The 19721-nt window shown below is 36.0% G+C and overlaps 1 protein-coding gene across 9 annotated transcripts in view; it reads right to left on the reverse strand.

Annotated features, from left to right (window-relative positions):
• PDE1A (phosphodiesterase 1A) overlaps positions 1-19721 on the reverse strand; it is a 317348-nt gene that overhangs the window by 15164 nt on the left and 282463 nt on the right. For all 9 annotated transcript variants that reach the window (XM_081052536.1, XM_081052539.1, XM_081052538.1 and 6 more), the window contains 3 exons: positions 15540-15621; positions 13406-13526; positions 12156-12301 (listed from right to left, as the gene is read on the reverse strand). In XM_081052536.1, coding sequence (XP_080908662.1) covers positions 12156-12301; positions 13406-13526; positions 15540-15621 — 349 coding nt within the window. The remainder of the gene's footprint in view (positions 1-12155; positions 12302-13405; positions 13527-15539; positions 15622-19721) is intronic.

Genomic DNA, 19721 nt, shown 5'->3' on the forward strand with positions numbered 1-19721 from the left:
TCTGAGCAAGGAGGGGATTCTAGAGGCAGAGTGGGAAAAGTGAGGAAGAGAGATCTTGAATTAAGAAGAATGGAAGACTAGAGGTTTTGGAGAAAGAACAAAGCTGAGTATTGGCAAATGGAGAGATTCACATTTTGCTATGAAGTGTAATGTTAAGACAACAAAGCTTCCAGTATAAATGGCACTGGGTTAATTATTAGAAGAATATGACAAAGTCATAAACCTAGCATAGTGTGAGCAGTGTGAAGGACCCAGTCACGTGCTGGTTACAAATACTGGTCACATTTACTAAAGCAGAGTAGCACCTGAAAGGGAGAATCTTCTCAGAGAGCTAATTCCCTACCAAGTGCCCAAAGTCTTTAGTCTTGCTCTGTCCGCATCACCTCTGCTCAACAGTGCAACATCCCATCCACATCTCTCTTCCCATCACCACCACCACCTTCTCTACTCCCCAAATTTCCATTGTCATATTTCACCCCCAAGTTTGCAGAAGTTACAAATCTCCTGTAAACTCTTGCAGTTAGTACTCATATTGCAAAGTAAAATTAGAACAAGGGACTATGTTTTGGGTGTCAGAAAACATAGCAAGTACAGGCATTGAACAAGATGAGGATTTGGGGGTGGGGGAGGAAAGTCCCCTACATTTGGTTTTCCCATTTGCTATTTGTTTTGTGTTTGTTTGTTTTTAGATCTTTTAGCTAACAAAGAAAAATATTGTACAACATAGTGGGCAATACCATTTCACTTATATGGACTCACTCTTAAGATCAGACTTCCATACCATGGAGTCAGGTCTCCTTTACTCAATACTAATTAAGCTCTTACCTGGCTCTGGGAAGGAGCCACCGAAGATCTAAAGCTGAACATCCATGAGTTCTGGTCTCAAAAAAACCTGTAGTTATTTGTTTTGCACAGTAGGCCTCTAAATAATTTTGGAATGACCTTATTAGTAGTTCTCAACTTTTTTTGTCAGGCTCCATAGTTTTAACATGTGTAAACTCTGATCATAATATCTCATAATATGCAGTGACTAGATGGAGAGATGGTACACAGCTCCAAAGGGGAATGTCAGAATCTCTACAAGGCATGTGGAATTGGAAAAATCACGTGATTCTCCTCTCCACTTTCACTCATATCCAACACTGATTTGTGTAGGTTCCTGTTGAAGATATTCTTCCATAATTTGGGAATGAAAGGCAGAACAGAATTATCTCCATTGTGATATGAATACATCTGTGTTTACATAATGATGTGATAGGCTTCTTAGAAAAAAGGCGTTTTAATGGAGTTTTGGAAGATAGGTACTATTTTTATGAGCAAAGTTGCGAAGGCGACCCAAGAATTGCATTCCATGAGAAGGAAAGAACAGGCTAAAGGTAGAAAGAAAATCCACTGACTTTGCAGCGGTGGAGGAGAAATTTTCAGGGTAGAGACGTGTGACCCAAGACATACTATGTATACAGTATAAGGAATATCATTACCAAGGTACACACTGCTATTTTCTACATGTGTACAGCATTATATGTACTGGGTGGCACTGTCTCAGATTCTACTCTGTACTTGGCTTGTCTTGACCATGAGCTGATGAAATTTCCTGCACTCCCCCTCCATGTTCTGCTGCATTCACATAAATGCACAAAAGTGTTCTATTTTGACCTACTTCTGTGAACTGGAGATAAGCCATGTTGAACTTAAAAAAAAAAAAAAAAAGTAGCCCAGATAATGCTAATATGCTGCCAGGGTTGACAACTATTGAGTTGCACCTTTAAAATAAACAAGTGAGTAAATGAATAACACAGAAGCACACACTCACGGTTCAAGCTGTTATTTAAGCTCTTCTAGGGTTAAGTGATTTTGGTGAATACCACCTCATAGAACTTTATAATTTTGATCTTCCAAATGTTTCATTCTATCAAATGCATACTCCTGCTCTACTGTACTGATAACCCAATGTAGAATGTTGGTTGCAGAAATTAAATTGGAAATAAGAACAATAAAATAAATATATAATATAATATATAATATAATTTACGAGTAATTTAAAATATATGATTTTAAAATTACTAGAAAGATCTCATATAAACTATTAATTACATTTTTGAACCATAATTAGAGAGAGAATGAGAGCAAACTCTAGCTTTTATCTCTGAAAGACTTTGCTTCCCTCTGATTACTTGTCCCTTCTGAAATCTAAAAAGTACACATCTTTTTTTCTTTTTCCTCAAAATGATGCTTAGGATTCACAGTCCTGGTAGTTTAGGCATGATTATGTAAAACGCATTATGTTTTACATGAAGAGTTTTCATTGATTAAAAAGATAATGGGAAGGAATAACTGAAATATTTAATGAACAAATATTTACAAACATAACCTTTTAAAGTAATTCAATACGAAGTAACATGGACATGTTTTTGTTCTTTTCAAAAAAATATACTATTATTTCCTCTAAGCAACAGATGTGGAAGAGTGAGGAGCGCTGCGAGGGACTGATAGAGATTGCTGGCCAATGAGAAAAAGACTGTGTGCAGAAAGTGCACAGAGATCTGTAGATAAAAGTATGGAGAAATATCACAGTGATGTAGGTCTTTGGAAGTCAAACTACTGCTGTATAACAGGTGTGGGTATGATGTTTAAACTAACAATCATATTTCTTCTCCCTGAGCAGCTTCTCTATCAGTCCTCAGGTGATTTTTAAATAGTCATTGAAGAAGCCTCTCTAAGGGTCAGAGTTTGGGAACAGAGACTAAAGTCACTTAGCTTTGCTTCCTGAAGATTCCCAGGTTTTCCCCAAGAAGCAAAGGAAGAAGATAAAGTAGCATTCAGATGGGATTACTCCTTATTGTTCCAGTGGCGATTCTGTCACACACTGTGAAACCTAATTAAATGGGAAACTTTTCAAAAAGGGACAAAATAAGCTGTTGGAGTCGATGCGGGGAGTATGACAACAGTTTCTTGCATTTGTCCCTAAAGTTCCCTAAGTTAGATACTGAGTGGAAATAAGAGCAAACTGGCTATTACCTATGTTAGAGTGCTCAATTTTTAAAATTGGCTTTTATGATCCTGTCAGTATTTTCTAGATAATAATAGTTCAAGTAACTGAATTCATGTACCTAACATGTCTTAAGATTTCCCAAGATCTTGGCACAAAACAGAGAATGTGGTCACATTTTTTTTTTTAATTCAGATTTCCCTATAATAGAAAATGTAGTTTCCCTCTGAAACACTGTTTAAAACTATTAACCACAGTGAAAAACTTCATAGAAGTTAAAATTATGTATTAATTTGCATCACATGATTGAGTTAGTTTTAAATCACTCAAATTATAAGAAAAATTAACCTCTAATTATTTTTCCTACAAAGTGGTGAAAATACCTGGTAAACGTTAATCAAGTAATATTGTTTTAAATAAAGTTAATTTAACAATCTCACGTTATTATTATTTATCTCCTGAAAAAACTATAAAAGATGCTTGCTTTGTTGATGACTATTAAGTAATCTGGCTTTTTCTCACTTGTTACCAGGTTCACGCGCATTCAGACAAGTAGATGTTTATGAAGTACCCAGAAACAAAAGCATACATTCTTAATCTTTAGATTAAAAGCTAGGTCCATGTTTGAAAGTCTTAGAAAACAAGTAGTCAATCTCTACCTTCCGACTTACTCCTCCAGAAGATATCTAGGTTTCTCATTCACTGGACATAAAGTTCTTCTCCAAGAGATACAAGAAAGATAAGGATAGAATTCAGATTGGTAGTGAGAGAGATTTAACTCCTTATTGTTCCAGGGCAACTTTTTTTTTTTTTTTTTTTTTTTTTAAATCCTGTGGAACCCAAAGGAAAGTGGAGGAGAGAAAAGAGTTGAAATATACATGAGTGCCAGGTACATATAGCCTCTGACACAGGACCCTGGGTTTTGCCAGTCCCATCACAGTTTGAGTTAAATATACTATGTAAAAGACTCAAATACTTAATTTAAAAAAAATCTGCACAGTATTTGGATATATTTTTTCTGTGTCATATTTTGTGTCAAGATCCAAAATAATCCCTGCTGAAACAGGCAACAGTAATTTGGGTCATCATGGATAAATCTCAAAAACATGGCACTGAGTGGAAAGCTATTCATAAAATAGCACATACAGCATGATTCCAATTACACTAAATTTTAAAACAAGCAAAATGAAACCATGTATTGTTTAAGGTTGCACAAAGAGGAGTAACAGCTAAAACAAAAAGGAATAATTATCATAAAATTCAGAGTAGTGATTAGATCATAGAAGAGAGAACTTAGAGCAAAATTTTTGGGTATGGCAATATCATATTTCTTGGCCTAGATGGTAGGTTTTCTCCTTCCCTCCCTCCCTCTTTGACTCTTTCCTTTTTTCATTCTTTCCTTCCTTCCTTTCATTTTCTCTCTCTCTCTCTCTCTCTCTCTCTCTCTCTCTCTCTCTCTCTGTCTCTCTCTCTCTCTTCTTTCTTTCAACATATAATTGTTTGAGTTCCTACTTTGTAACATCACTGTTCTGGAGCTTTGGGATACGTCACTCACTAAAACAAACATCCTTGTTCTCATGAACCTTATTTTTAAAGGGGGAAGACAGACAATAAAAATGATGAATACTAAGTCAATTATTTATAGACTAGACAGTAATGTATCATGGGAAAATGGTTAGGGGAAATCAGGAAGCAAGGCAGGAACATGGGTTGAATTTGAAATTTCTTGCCGGGTGAGGCCTCATTGACAAGGTGACAACTGAAGGTGGACTAGAAAGCAGAGAGGGAGGCTGCCACATCATACGTGACAAAGGAGAATTTTAAACAAAAATGCTGCTACAAAGTTCTTAAAGTAGGAAGGTATCCGATGTGTAGGAAAAAAAACAAAAGAAGAGTGTGGAGGTTAGTGTGGCTGGAGTAGAGCAAGTGAGGGGAAGAGAAATGAGAATTGAATCAGCAGATAAAAATTATTCTGTAAAGAAAACACTAGGCTTACATGGTTTTTAAAGATAAATTCTACCAAAAATTCAATGTCAATTTCAATCTCACACAGACTCAAGAATTTAAAAATTTCAACCCATTTTATGAGGCTAGTGTGATATCAATAACAAAACTAAACAAGGTCAGTATGAGAAAGATAAAGGACAAGATAATCTTACTCATAAATATTGATTTTTAAAAGTCAGTGAAAATAATATACAATTTTTTAAAGTTAATACATCACAATTAAGTTGGGTTTATCCAAGAAATACAATATGGTTCAAGATTAGAAAATCTATTCATATTTTCACTACATGAACCAATTAAAAGGAAAAATCATATGAATTATTTTAAAAGCTACAGGAAAGACATTTGCTAAAAGTAAACATTTTATTTAAGATACATTTTCTTAACACATCATATATTGATGGGAATATAATTAACCTCAGAAAGAGAAGATCAAAGGAATTAAGAAACATCACACTTAATGCCAAAACATTAAACACTGTGCCTTCAAATTGAGAGACAGGCTGAATGCCATCACTATGTCCATTTCAGAAAGTTCAGGATAAACTTGCTAGTGTAGTTGACTCAAGAAAAACAATCATGAAAGATACACATTGGGAAAGAAAAAACCTGTTATTATTTGCAGATGAGTATTCAAAAATAAATGTATCTTTATATATCTGCAAGAAATAGCCATTCACAAAAGCAACAAAAAATGTGAAATACTGATGAAGAATTCAACTAAGTATATTCAAAATTTTAAAATAAATGATTATTAATTATAAATATTAAGTGATTACATAATATATTATATGCTTATATATAAGTATAGTGCCTAACATATAATAACACTAGCATTTTTATCATTATCATTGTTATTACTATTAAAGAAAAACAAACTTTCTGAGAAACATGAAAGATCTATGAATGATAAGATATATATGAATAGGAAGACAATATCATAAAGATGTCAATTCTCCCCAAATTTATATCAAAGTAATTCCAATCAAAATACTATTTGTTTCCTCTTTTGTGGCTCATATGAGCTTCTTAAGCCAAAACTAGTTCTCAAAAAGTTCAAATGAATGTTATCACACTGAACATATTCTATGACTCTAGAGCAATGATGTAGGAAATAACACACAAAAAGAAACTAGAGAACACTTGTGTGTTTGAAAATTTTAATACATATTCTAAAATGTCAAGCTTGCCTTAAACTAGCTCTAGGTTTTCTTCTGGTTCTAAACAGCTGTGATTCGTGCACAATGCAAATCCGGTAGCATCTCAGTTCCCACGTTGCCTCCTTTTCTCACTTCTTAATCTTCTTTGAGCCTAGTATTTTGGAGTTTGAATCAATATCAAATAAATCAGTAAATTACTCAGTACAGTCAGAAATATATTGCATACCATTCCAGACTGACCCCTCAGATTCCATTCTAAATTCCATTCTAGTTTTTCTCAAGTACACATTCTCCTTGAGAAGATGGGAAAGAAAGCAGACATGAGATTGATTTATGGTTTTTGCTCCTATCAAGGTGTATTTGGTAGACCTAGTCCAATTTGGAATTCTTGCATCTAAAGATGTACCAAATTCTCAAGTGGCTAACAAAAGTAACTCCTTTGCTTTGAGAAAGAAGAGATATTTATGTTTATCATTCAGGGGTTGCTCTAAACAGATACGCTTCTTTTACGGTTCCAAGTGTGAACCTAATGCACTCCTCTATAGCAGCTCCAGACCCAAGTGTTGTTGCTAACATAGGATGGCAGGCCACCAATGAACATAGGCTACAATTATATGGCATTTTAAAATGTATACATGTCTTTCCTGTGTGTGAATTCCTTGGTTGTTAATTAGGCATCTGTCACATATTGGCCAACAGTATAGGCAATTTTTTTTTCCTTACTTCCTTAGGTGCCTTGCTCTCAAAGGTGCGTCCTATGATCTCCTAGACTCTGGAGCATAACTGGAGATGGGCAAGGACTTATGGGAATGTCTGCTCCTTTCTTAAAGTCGATATTATTTTCCCAATAGTCACACGTTTTGAGGCTAAGTTACACGATTTGCCTGAGACTTTTTAGGTAGACACAGAAGACTGACCGCTTCTCACCATTTCCCTCCACCTGCCTCACTATGAAGACAGGCACACACGCTCTTAAAATTTCCTGTCTGCTCTTACATGGTGCAGAAAAAGGTGGAGATTGAGCAGAGTTAAGGTACTAAGGAATGCTGAGTGGTTATGAAGGCATTTTCCTCACTCAAAATGGATAAGGTTTAACCAAAAAGAGTAAACTCTTTGGGATGGAGGAAAACACTGTTTTAAAAAAGGCCCCCTGTTACAAAGGAATGTGTAACATACAATGTGTAACATACAACACTCCGAGAAAGATGTGCCCAGACCCTTAATAGAAGTCTTGCTGAATGAAATTAGTCTTTAAAAAGTTTTGTCTTACTGATGACCCAGGAACTTCATACCCTGGAGCCTAAGCAGCCATAACTTCCACTGCTCTAGGATCAGTGGGATGCTTTTGAGCTATCTGTAAAACACAGTTTCAGGGCTAATATGATGGTGAGCAAACATCCGGCATTCTGTTCAGAGCCTCAGAATTTAATTTACATTCCAAAGCTCTAAGCATCATTTAACCTGTTTATTCTCGTCTCAATGCAATTATAACAAAGAAAATTTCATCTTCAGCGTATTCAAGACTGAATACATACATATGTTTGTGTGTAGCAAATCACATTTTTTTTCATTTTTATTATGAAATATTCTATTTATATAAGTGGATTATATGTACGTATATCATTAGGTATAACTATAATGATAAAATGAACATTTATGTGTCTAGCACCCAACCTAAGAAATAAAATACAATTAATTCCTAAATAAATGCTCCGTCCTTCCTCCCTAGGTTCTGAATATTTCCTCCTAACATTCTCTAGTTTTATCATGTGTGTATTCTAAAACCTATTGTTTAGTTTGCAGGGTTTTTTTTTTTAAGTTCTACAAATGGCATCTTGTATATTTCAGCAGCTCGCATATTTTGATCAACACTGTGTTTTTCAACCCTGTTGAGGCTCACAGCTAAAGTTCATTTAACTAAATGGTAGTATGCTGTTCCATGATATGAACACACCACAGCTTATGAATTCATTTTACTGTTTTTTGTGGGGTTTTTTTGATGCATAAACAATGCTGCTATGAACATTTTGCTCATGTCTTCTGATGTACATGTGCAAAAGTCTCTCTAGGATGAAAATATTGCAGTGAAATTGTTGGGAAATATGGCATGTGCATCTTCAGCTTTGTTAAAGAATCCCAAGTGGCTCTGTAAAATAATTGTATAAATTTACATATTCACCATTCGTGTGTAAGAAAACCGTAAGTCCTGGCATTATTATTCTTGACTCCTCTCTTGATTTCATACTCCACATCTAATCTGGGAACAAATCCTACCAGTTCTAATCTCAAAATATATCCAGAATCCAATCTCTTTTTGCTATCTCTTCCAACTCACACACACTGGGGTAAGCCATCATCTTTATGTATCAAGAATTGAGCCACTTCTCCCCCACCACTACCACCTATTTTAACCCCTATCGATCTCTTGGGTTATAAACAATAGCAGCCTTTCTGGCCTCCGTGTTTCCATTTTTACCTCTCAAAGAGAAGCATACCATATTTTCCATTCTGCTACCAGAGTGATCCTTCTCATACTTCAATTCAGACCACTTTAATTTCCTTCTTCAAAACTCTGTCAATTAGACTAGCTATCTCTCTTTGGCCAAAACCAATGATGTAGCATGTCACCCATTTATCACACGGCCTATGTTACTCCTACTTGCTCAGTGTCCGTCAGCTTCATTTGCCTCCCGGTATTTCTGCATGTTGGCAAGCTTGACCTCCCCAATATTTTGCTGGTTATTTCCTATGTCTGAAAATTTATTCCCTACCCTTTACCCCAGAGCTCCCCAGAGCTCCAACTTCCTTCATGTACTTACTTAAGTTATCACTTTCTCTGTAAAGCTTTTCCTGGCCACCTTATTTAAAATTGCAATCCTGCTCCTAACTCCCACACCCTCTTTCATGAAGATAGGAATCATTGTCTCTTTAGTTGTTTGTTTTTTTTTAACCATATCCCTAATTCCTAGAACACATAGAAGAAAGGCAGTAAATAATAATTATAGTAATGACAGCAACTCACATAGTGCTACTATTCTAGGTACTTCTAAGCAGATTACATAAATCAGCTCATTTAATTAAAAAACCAGTGTGAAGAAAAAGGACTTCCTGTTACATTGATATAAAGATTTCTAGTATTTCCACAGAAAACAAGTGTGAATTTGGAAAATATTAACAAAAACAACTATTCCATCACACTGGAAATCAATCAAGGCAACATAACAATTTGAGAAACATTTACTTGTGAAAAATTGCTGAAGATTCAGCTACGAACAGAAGGAAACTGTGACCTTCTTACCTGGAGCTACGCTGGACCTCTCTCCACCAACCCCAGCTTGACAACTGCAGCAAGAAACCAGCTTTACTGCCAGCAGTGATTTACTCAATTTGGGATGTGAAGAGAGGGCAACCCTCCCCTGGTTTCTCCTACGTAGAGTGGCGGATTTAGTTTAGAAAAAATGGGGAAAAACCATAGCTTTGCAATCCTGAGGTTGTGGTCCATGTTCGGAGTAAGTGGTAGACCAGCAGGATTTATAGAAAAATCCTAGCAATTAGGGGTCATAAAAGGGCTGAGATATCTCTCCACACTTCCCTGGCTAACAGAGGAACTATGCATGCATGGCAGAGATCTTGAGAGAATCTTCTGCACTAGCTTGATTTTTCAAAACTGTTGGAAAGCAGACATCCTCATATTCTTGAGTTTCAAGGGTGTATTTTAAAGTTTTATTAATATAAAGTCAATCTTTTTAAAACATTTTTTAAAAATATCAAAGACAAAGTTTTTTAAGATTTTTGTGTTATTTGGTGGAAAGATAAAGTTACTAATTAATGTCACTCTTATCTACTGTTGGTTATGCATTTAAAATCTTCTAATTAATTATGAAAATAATAGGAATAGAGTGTAAATATTTCAAACCATAAAGAAAATTAATTGGGATGGAAAAAAAGAAAAGAGAAACCTCAAGCAATAAAAATGAGCACAAGAGAAGTAGGAGAACAGAAATAGTAGATTAAAAATGCTCCTCTGAATTTTAAGAATTTTTATCATGATTGGATATTGAATTTTCTTAATGCTCTCTGCATTTTTTGAGATCTTACATTTTTTCCCTTTTATCATTAATTTAGTGAGATGTAGTAATAGAATTTTAAAACGCAGAATCAAATTTGCTCTTTTGGCATAAACCCAATGAGGTGGTAAATTCAGTCCGCAAACCTCTGACTCCAGAAAAGGTAAGTAGATGCTCTCAAGAAAGATTCTGGCTTCAAAGTTTCCTCACCTCTCTAAATTTCTGTTTTATCTACTGTCATCTGGATCTTGTATTGTGTTCTTTACTGTGTGACAGTAACATAGCATTACAAAGACTCTCTGTAATAGCCAGGACTGGCTACATAATTGCAGGGCCCAGTGAAAAATCCAGTGAGGCTCCTGGATCAAAAATTGTGAAGAATATCAAGATGATGATAGTAGAGCAAATAAGCACAAGCCCATTTTGAGCATAGGGGCCTGTGTGACCACACAGGGTGTATAACCTGTGTAACCCAGGACGCAGCTTTCTCACTGGCTGTATAGAGCCCCCAATGCTTGGGAAACTCTTTCCTTTCAACTAAGATCAGACTTATGTGGTTGGGAAAATACGAGTTACAGAACCAGCTGAAGACACTAGATTGGTATTTCTTTTCTTTATTAATAACAAAGGTTGAGGAATCGTGTGACATAATCCAGGATTAATTAACTATTTAATTAAACAAATATTTGCTAAGTGCCTATTATATGCCTAGCACTGTGCTAGTCGCTGAGAATACACTGGAAAACACAGTAGACCATATCCCATGGAATATACATTCCCATGAGGAAGACATGTGATAAATATAGAAAGGAATAAACGAATGTATGAATTAGTGATATTACTTTGAGGGGACTGGGCTCTAAAAAGGAAAAATAGGACAGAGGACATAACTTTTATTTGCCAAGGACGGCCTCTCTGGAGGGATGCCTAGCGTAGGGGTTTTAGGGCACTACGTTTGGAATGAAGGAATAAACTCTAGCTCCTACACTTACTAATTGTGAGATTTAGGGCAAATCACAAATTGTCCTCTACCTTAGTTTCCTTATCTGTGAAATGGGAATAATAATAGCATACATCTTGTAAGATCTACATGATAATTAAATTAAATGAGTTATTAAGTGCTGTGTTTTTCAAACTAAAAATTAAAACAGACTTGCCAGCCAAGAAGTAATCAGCCTTGCAAAGAGTTCCAAGAGGAGAATTTCTGGCTGAAAAAACAATCATTTCAAAGGCTCTGGGATATTTGAAGAAACTTCCAGAAGGCCACTGTGCAGAGAGTATAAAACATGAGCGCGACAGGGCTATGGAAGAGAGTGTGAGAGACGGCAAGGGCCAAATCTGAAATTTGAAAGCCAATTTCCTGTATGAAGGATAATGATGAATACTAATTCACACACCCCGTACACCAAACAGACTAATGTATTTGAATCAGAAAATATGACAAAAATAACTAGAGCTAGATTCACATTTGTTTTCTTTGGTGGCAAATTACAAATGATTTTTCCAACTCATGGGTGAAACTGTCAGCCAAAGAACTAACTTAGTAAAATTGAAAAGAACAAACAAACAAACAAACCAGACATCCAAATCTCTGACACTAGATGTTTCATTCCTAATACAACACAAAAGCCATTTGCAAAGCCCCAAAACACAGGCTCAAGTACCTCTAGAAATGAATAGGAGATTATTATGCCATATAAAGTTTGTTGCCATTTTATTATCCCATCCTTCATATCCACTTCACTGCCACCCACTGACACATACTTCTGCAGTCCTTGTGGCATAAACAGAGCAGAATCTCTTTTCTTTAACAGATAAAACCAACTTTCTTACGAATAATCAAAGGGTAACTAAATTCCAAATACCACCAAGGGTGTTCATATTTTACGAAAACATCCAAAATCTCAGAGGAGTTAAGATAAACAACCATACCTTGTGCAGCCAGCTCTTTCCATCTCTCCTTGTTCTGCTGGATGATGTCCACTAGGTTGTTTTTGAAGCTCTTCAGGTCCACACTTGCAAGGGAGTAGTCTGGGGAATAGGTTCCATCGTTCATGGTGCCTTTCATATTTGATCGTCTAAACGAATCAGCAGTGTGTAAACCCATAAAAGTACTTGAGCTAACAGTAACAGTAAGAAACCAGAAAATACCAAGGTCGGGATATGGGCTGAGGGAGCAAAGCCTAAATGAAACCCTTTATAAAAGCTGCTAGAGAAGCAGAATGGCAGGTGCTCAGGACCGGTTCTGAGCATGTGTTAGTGTTGCTTCCCGCCCTCCTTTCCTTCCCTCATAGGGAGGGCCAGGAACTCTGTCTGGGGCTCCCTGGGTCTGAGAGGGACTCCCAGAGAAGTAGGTTGGGTGCTCATGTATGACAAGGTGGTGAGGCCTGATGAGAGTAGTACCTTGGGGTGAGCTGACTTAGTGGCGAGTCCACCGGTGACATTCACAAAACGGGCATTACGATTCTGGGGCCCAAAGCGGATAATGGCACACGCCCCTTCCTCCACCGTTTGATCTCAGGACTAACCTGGATCTTTCTCTGGTAAAACATTTCGTCTGTTTCCTCACTGGGGCAACATTTAGGGAGCCTGTTGGTATGCTATCAGGAAGAGTTATGTGTTCCAATAGGCAAGAATTTAGCATGATTTTTCTGCAACTGGAAGTTTTAAATAATATCCCTTAACAAATTTACTGACGGAAAAAATCTAGTTTGAAATATTGCAAGTTGTATATATAATGGACTTTACTGTAACATGTTATACATATCCACTGTATTCACGTCATCCAAAAGGCTAACTTTGATACAGTCATCTTTCTATACAAGTGGGTTGTGATTGATTTCTTTGTAAGCAAACCAACACACACCATACCAAACCAACCAACTATATCCATGACATAATATATATATCCTCAATAAAAATTCAAATAATTTTATACTCTTGAGTATTGAATACTATTCTGGTATATTCCTTTGAACTTGGATATTTTTTTGTAGTGGACATCAAATTCTTAATTTCAAAGTCAAGTGCTACATAATACATAGCCACTAGGTGGCAATACTACCTAATAATTCTTGTAAAAATTTCCTGCCTAGATGTAAGAAACAATAAAGACAATCATAATTAAAAGGTTACAAAACATCACAAATATGAACAATAATGTAAAAAAGAAAATATCAAACCTGTTTGCCCCGTAGGAAGAATTCGCGGTTTTCGAGTCTTCCTCTATAAGAGGAATAATAATTTTCTCTGTTGAGTCTGTCAGAAGAGAAAATGTTGGCTCTACTATGAAATCGATAAAACCTACAAAGCAAAGAAAAAAAAAGAGAGAAAGAAAGCAAGAAAAAGATAAATTCATATGTTACAATTTACTGAATTCTAAAATTAGTAATGATGAATCTCTCATTCTCTTGATAGCAAATATCTACTATAATAGTGGTTCAGTCTACCCCTTGCAATTATTTTTAATCCAATAACACAATCTATAAGGATAGTCTAAGAGCTGTATAAAATATTTTATTAAGTAGTGGAAGTGATACACTTTAAACTTGCCAACACAAGTATATTGGCTTTCCTATTTAACATTCAGCCTCATACTATTTATTGTTAACAATAAATTCAGATCTAACTAGAATGAATGTATTTTCCTTTTTCAATGAGAGGGATCATTACCCTTTCTGAAAGGTCTTCATTTGTTGTTGAAGTTTCTTATTGACCATCAAGATATAATATCTAAGCTCCAAAGTAACAAAATAATTGAAGTTTTTACTCAGGTAACAGGAAGGCAAACTTTTTTTTTTCTTCTTACTATATCAGTCAGAGTTTATTATTCTCTGTATGAAAGTGTTAGTTCACAGCGTGTGGGAATGTTCTGTCAAATTAGTGAAAAGAACACTACCATCTCTAGGAGACAGCATTAATTCTCCCACTTGGAGATGTCAAGGATTGAATAGAGACTTGAACATTTAAAGTACTCAACACACAGAGAGAATAAGACACTGTCCTCTAGGGGGCACTTACCACCCGTTTTTAGGTGGAGGAGGAGAACCCATTCTGAGCTATGTGTACTTTCAACACCCCCAGGTCCCAGGAGAAGTGTGGCGCTGGAAATGAAATGCTTGTTGCCTGAAACACTCTAGGAGGCAATGGACTACCATCAAATGTAAGAGAATAACTAGAGGGACGGTTTTAAAGTAAGAGTATCCTGAGAAGTTGAGAAATATACACATCTGAATAGTAGCCCATCCATCAGATACATGGATAAAAGTAATTCACATTCCAAATAACTAGATTAGCCAGAGAATTACATTAAGGTGCATTTTTAATTCAAAAAACTTCAGTAGTTTTGTGTTTTCAATGATGCCTTCAAGTCAAAGCAATGTTAACGGGCCACCCAACGTGCTATTTCAAATTCTGATTATGGTTTTAAATACCGGGCACAAACTGTACTAACATGGCAGCAATTTATATTACAGCAAAAAAGTCTCAGGAACTTCCCTTCACCCCAGGTTGCTGGAGGAAGTCCTTAGCCTGCCACATTCACACCTGTATGACAGGTACCTGTGTAATAGCATCTAGAAAAACAGCTGTTGGAACTTGGTGGGAAGGGGGAAAGGTCAGAGCAAGAAGCTTTCTTATGGCTGACCCCTACTTTGTAGGAGGTGAGAGCAGCTAGAGAGGTAAGGCAGCCATCTAATAGTTACAAAATAATGAAGATTCTGTTCAGAAAAAAACTATTACAAATATGTGAACTATGCAGCATAGCAATGATATGTTTTAATAATGGGTGGGACTTAAAAGTCCCCAACACAAAAACAAATGAAAAGAATGAATATAGTAGGGAGCAGTATCATTTTATAAATTTCATATTGTTGGCTTATCTATTCATATCATATGAATTTTTTTGTGCAAAATAATATGAGCTAATGTATTAGCATATTATGCAATTGTGATAACAATATATCAATATTTTCATTGAATTGTTCTATATTCAAAGGATTATATTACAAATAATAATCAGCAACAAAACAGCAAAAAATGCTCTCTTCCACAAGATTAAAATCCTCTCTTTTTTGTAAAAGGATTACAGACAGAATAACAATTAGATTTATGAATACTGCTTTATTGAATTCATTTTGTGAGAATGTTTTAATAACTCTTATGATTTAGCATCATACAGATGGGTCAAATGAAAAAAATTATCATGAATATGGAGTGAGGTTTTCATAGTCATTGCCCCATGAAAAACATGGCGTATTCATTTGAAAACTGACAAGCACACACCCATTCTCCATGACCACCATTTTTCAGTATTACCTATTTGTGACTGGGCCACAATGGTTGACTTCCGATCACAAAGTGGAGAAAACGGAAGTCCTAATTCAGCTTCCTTATCTCCCTGTGGAAAGGAAACCTCATTAGTACAGATTTGATTTGGAGAAGCTTAGATAACAAACAGATTAGATACAAAGCCTAAAAAAGCTTCATCTTTCATTTCTTTCTTGGCATTACATATTTATTTATCTATAAGGTGTGATCAAACAATATGGTGAATGTTTAAAAAAATTATTACAGTAAAAGACACTATGCCATTAATCCTTCTCAAAATACTCCCCCTCGCTTTGAACACACTTATCCCATTGTTCTTGCTACTTTCTGAAGCAGTTCTGGAAGTCCTCTTTCCTGAGTGTCTTTAGTTGTGATTTCATGGCTGCCTCTATGTTCTGTACTGATTCAAAATGAACATTTCATGGTCATTTTGACTTTGGGGAAGAGCCAAAAGTTGCACAGTACCAGATCCTGTGAATAAAGAGGATGAGGACACACCGTAATGTGTATTATGTGACAGAAATTGCTGTACCAGAAGCGATGTGTGACATGGAGCCTTTTCCTGTTGTGATTTCAAAAATACTGTGAATGCTGCTGCCGACTGCCATCCAAAGGAAACGCAGTGATCTTCATTACGGGAAGTGGCACATCAAACCTTAGTGACAGTGTGTGACAAGTTTCAACTTGTTCGGTGTAGTCAGTAGGATGTGAGCTACAGTTGAGAGAAGGTGAGTTGTAAAGTGTGTCATAACTCATCCTCCATCATGACAACACTCCATGTCACACATTGCTTCTGGTATATGTCAATTTCTGTCCAGTAAAAACATTACAGTGCGTCCTCATTCACTTTATTCACTGGATTTGGCATCATGCAACTTCCGGCTCTTCCCCAAAGTTAAAACGATTCAGGACATCGAGGAGCCATGACAGCACAAGTGAAGACACTCAAGAAAGAGGACTTCCAGAACTGCTTCAGAAAGTGGCAAGAAAGATGAGATAAGTGTGTTTGAAGTGAGGGGAAGTGTTTTCAAGGGGATTAATGGCAATGTGTCCTTTACTGTAATAAATTTTTTAAAATAGAAACATTCACCATATTTTTTTAATCACACCACATTTTAATTTATTTTTTTATTTAGATAAAACCAAAACCTGAGTCCGGGTATACATAATTTTACTCTAATGGTCTCCTTTGGGAACATATTGCAGAGGGCCAAAGACATGAACATGTTCAGCACATGGAGACTCTGCTTTGGTATTACGACCCCTTGATTAGAAAGAGACACACCTTGCTCTTTTGAATTTTCTGAAGTCACGATAAAATAGTCATCTCAGTGTGTTATTTGGCACTTAATTAACAAAAAGCTTACAAATTTTTCTGCCCTTGTTTTTTTGTGCCCCATGACAAGTACATCAGCAGATCTTCAGTATCAAGACTTCATGATTAGACTGCTTTTTAAAATTAAAAGTAGATGAGCATTTTGAAACATCTTTTTACTTATTAACCAATTTTAGTTGAATCTCCACAGCAAGTAATGAAGATCTTTAACATTCTTACATCCCATATGCATAATTTTATTTTAATGTTTTCCCAGAGAAAATTTAAATTTCTATGTTTTTATTATTACTATTATTATTATTTGACCTTATCTATAGTAGATAGAACACTATGTTTAAGAATTCTATTTGGGTTTAACATCATAAAAGCTAATTAGATTTTCATATCCTAAAATAAAGATGGCTACTCTGAACAAAACTTTATCACACGGTTTGTCAAACACCAGTTCTTTCCTTTGCACTTAAGGGGCTATGCTTACAAAAGAAAGGATACTTCACTGGTGCCTGTTTACTTCAATTGTCTAGCCATTTGAAAGAATGCTTTGGGCTCTATTTTCTCCTAAGTTATTGGTTGTATACCTGCAAGGGGTACACTGGCCTTTCAGAATGGCCAGAACCTAAGACACAAGGTCAAGTTCTGAAATCAGGAGACAGATGGGAGAGGCCTTGACTTTTGCTTCCTTGCAAAGCCCAGGTAACAACGTGACATCTGCCTGAGGGCTTCAGAGTTTCCATTCCCCTGCTTCCTCTAACAACTTTTTCATAGTGATCTTCACATCATGTTGGTGTTTTTATTGGTTTTAATGTTTTATTGACAACATTGGCTGGTGCATTTCTTCTAAACCATGCCTCTGATTATGAGAGGTGGAAAGTTTGAAATCAGAAATGTTCAGGAAAATCTAGAAATGGTCACCAAAGCAGTAAGCAAAGTAGCTACAACCAGGGATGTTTACCATGTCACGACTTAGAGAAAATAGGGAATAGAATTTCTGTGACCTCTCCCAGCAACTGTCCTCATTCCACTAGAAAATAACAGCATCCATTCCATGTGGAATTAAAATTTTATCTGGTTTAAGGAATTATTTGCACCATTAGCCTTGGAGTCATAAGATACAGAGCTGAATCACTACTGTTCAATGCTCTATCTGTTACTTCAGACATATCACAGCCTGGGCTGAAATCAGTTCTTTTCATCTGTTACCTAACTTGGTAATTTTGGTTTACTCATATTAGGAATAAAGATATAATAGTATCTACCTAATAGGATTATCCTGAGTTTATCTAATTCATGTGAAGCCTAAGGACAGGGACTAACATTTAGTAGTCATTAAATGCTAGCTAATAAGAACAATAATTCATAAGAGCAAAAATACAGAGCTGCGCAAATTAAAAGTATTTATGATATCTAATGCATATCTTCGATGGTATTTAAACCACAGGAAAAAGGACTGGTAGTTAATTTAGCATAGGAGAGGCACTGGCTTCTTTTCCTCCCTTTTTTCTAGCAAGAAATTGACATGACAGGAATTGCACTTTTGAAAGATTAATTTGTTGGCACTGTAGGGGACGGCTTGAAGTGAATTAAAGATGACTCTTGGACTTCAAACCTGATTGAAAGGAGACTTTGGTGCCATGAATAGAAATAAGACAATCTGTATGAGGGCTAGATCTGAAGGCTATTATAGATTTGATTTTTAACATGTTGAGAATAAGATACAAGAATAATATCATTAATAGTTTGTGTTAAAATATACAGAATATTACTATTGTTAAAATAGAAATAAAGCTACTTATAAAATTCATGGGAAATGTGATATTGGGAATACTTAACATGGACAAAAAAGGGGCCACATACTAAACCTGACAAGCTCAAGGGAGGCCAGCATGGCCGGCCCTATAACCCCAGAGACCGAAATTAACCACATAGGATGGTCTGAACATAAAAATTCCTAACAAAATGCAGGTCATGGCCAGTAATCACATTCTTGCCCTGCAGCTTCCTTGACAAAAGTCAGTCTTTACCTTAAGTGAGCAGAGCCTGTCTGTTGTCTCTTTTCATCTAAGATAACATACTTTTGCAATGTCAGAGTAATCCCTTTCTCCGGACATCCCAGGGCACAATCTACCACACCAGAGCATGAGACTACAGAACCCCTCCTTGTTATCATGTTCCCCTAATACCTCTCTACTGCTATAAATGTTAATCATTGACTATCCTATATCCACCAATGAAAAGAAGTATGTGTCTCTTCATTTTACTTTTTATCCAATCTCAGATATTTCCCTGCTTTGCTTTCTCCCACCCCCTTAGTCTACCACCAGTGGATTGTCTTTAATATGGCTCAAATAAACTCATTAAACTTCTCTACAGGTTTGGGTAATTTCTTAAGTGAACAGTTATTTGATAGATGCAGATCCAACTGAGCTGATTGGTGTTATTGGTCAAGGGCTGCTATCTGATATTTTAATAGGTGTATTTTTATACTATATATAAGTTCTTTGTTTGAAATAAAAACGACAATTTGAAGATTTACTTTCATAGAATGCTAGATGGCATCATTTTCATTTAGGACTTATAGTCAGGCATTTGACAATGAAGGGAACCAAAGTTTTGCCGCCCTGAAGCTGCCTTTTTGGGATATTGATTTTAAGCTATTTCCTAAGAAACAAGACTCAGAAAGAACATTTGACCCTCCTCACCTCCTGCCCAAGAGATTCAGATGGAAACACCTGCTTCAGGAAGAAAATCTTAGGATGTTGGCCTTAACCTGAATAGCCTAATTTTAATTAAGTATTGTAAATGTTAGCTAGATATCGGTGTATCCCAATGTTTCA

Source organism: Rhinolophus hipposideros (genome assembly GCF_964194185.1).
Source record: "Rhinolophus hipposideros genome assembly, chromosome: 6".
Taxonomy (NCBI): domain Eukaryota; kingdom Metazoa; phylum Chordata; class Mammalia; order Chiroptera; family Rhinolophidae; genus Rhinolophus; species Rhinolophus hipposideros.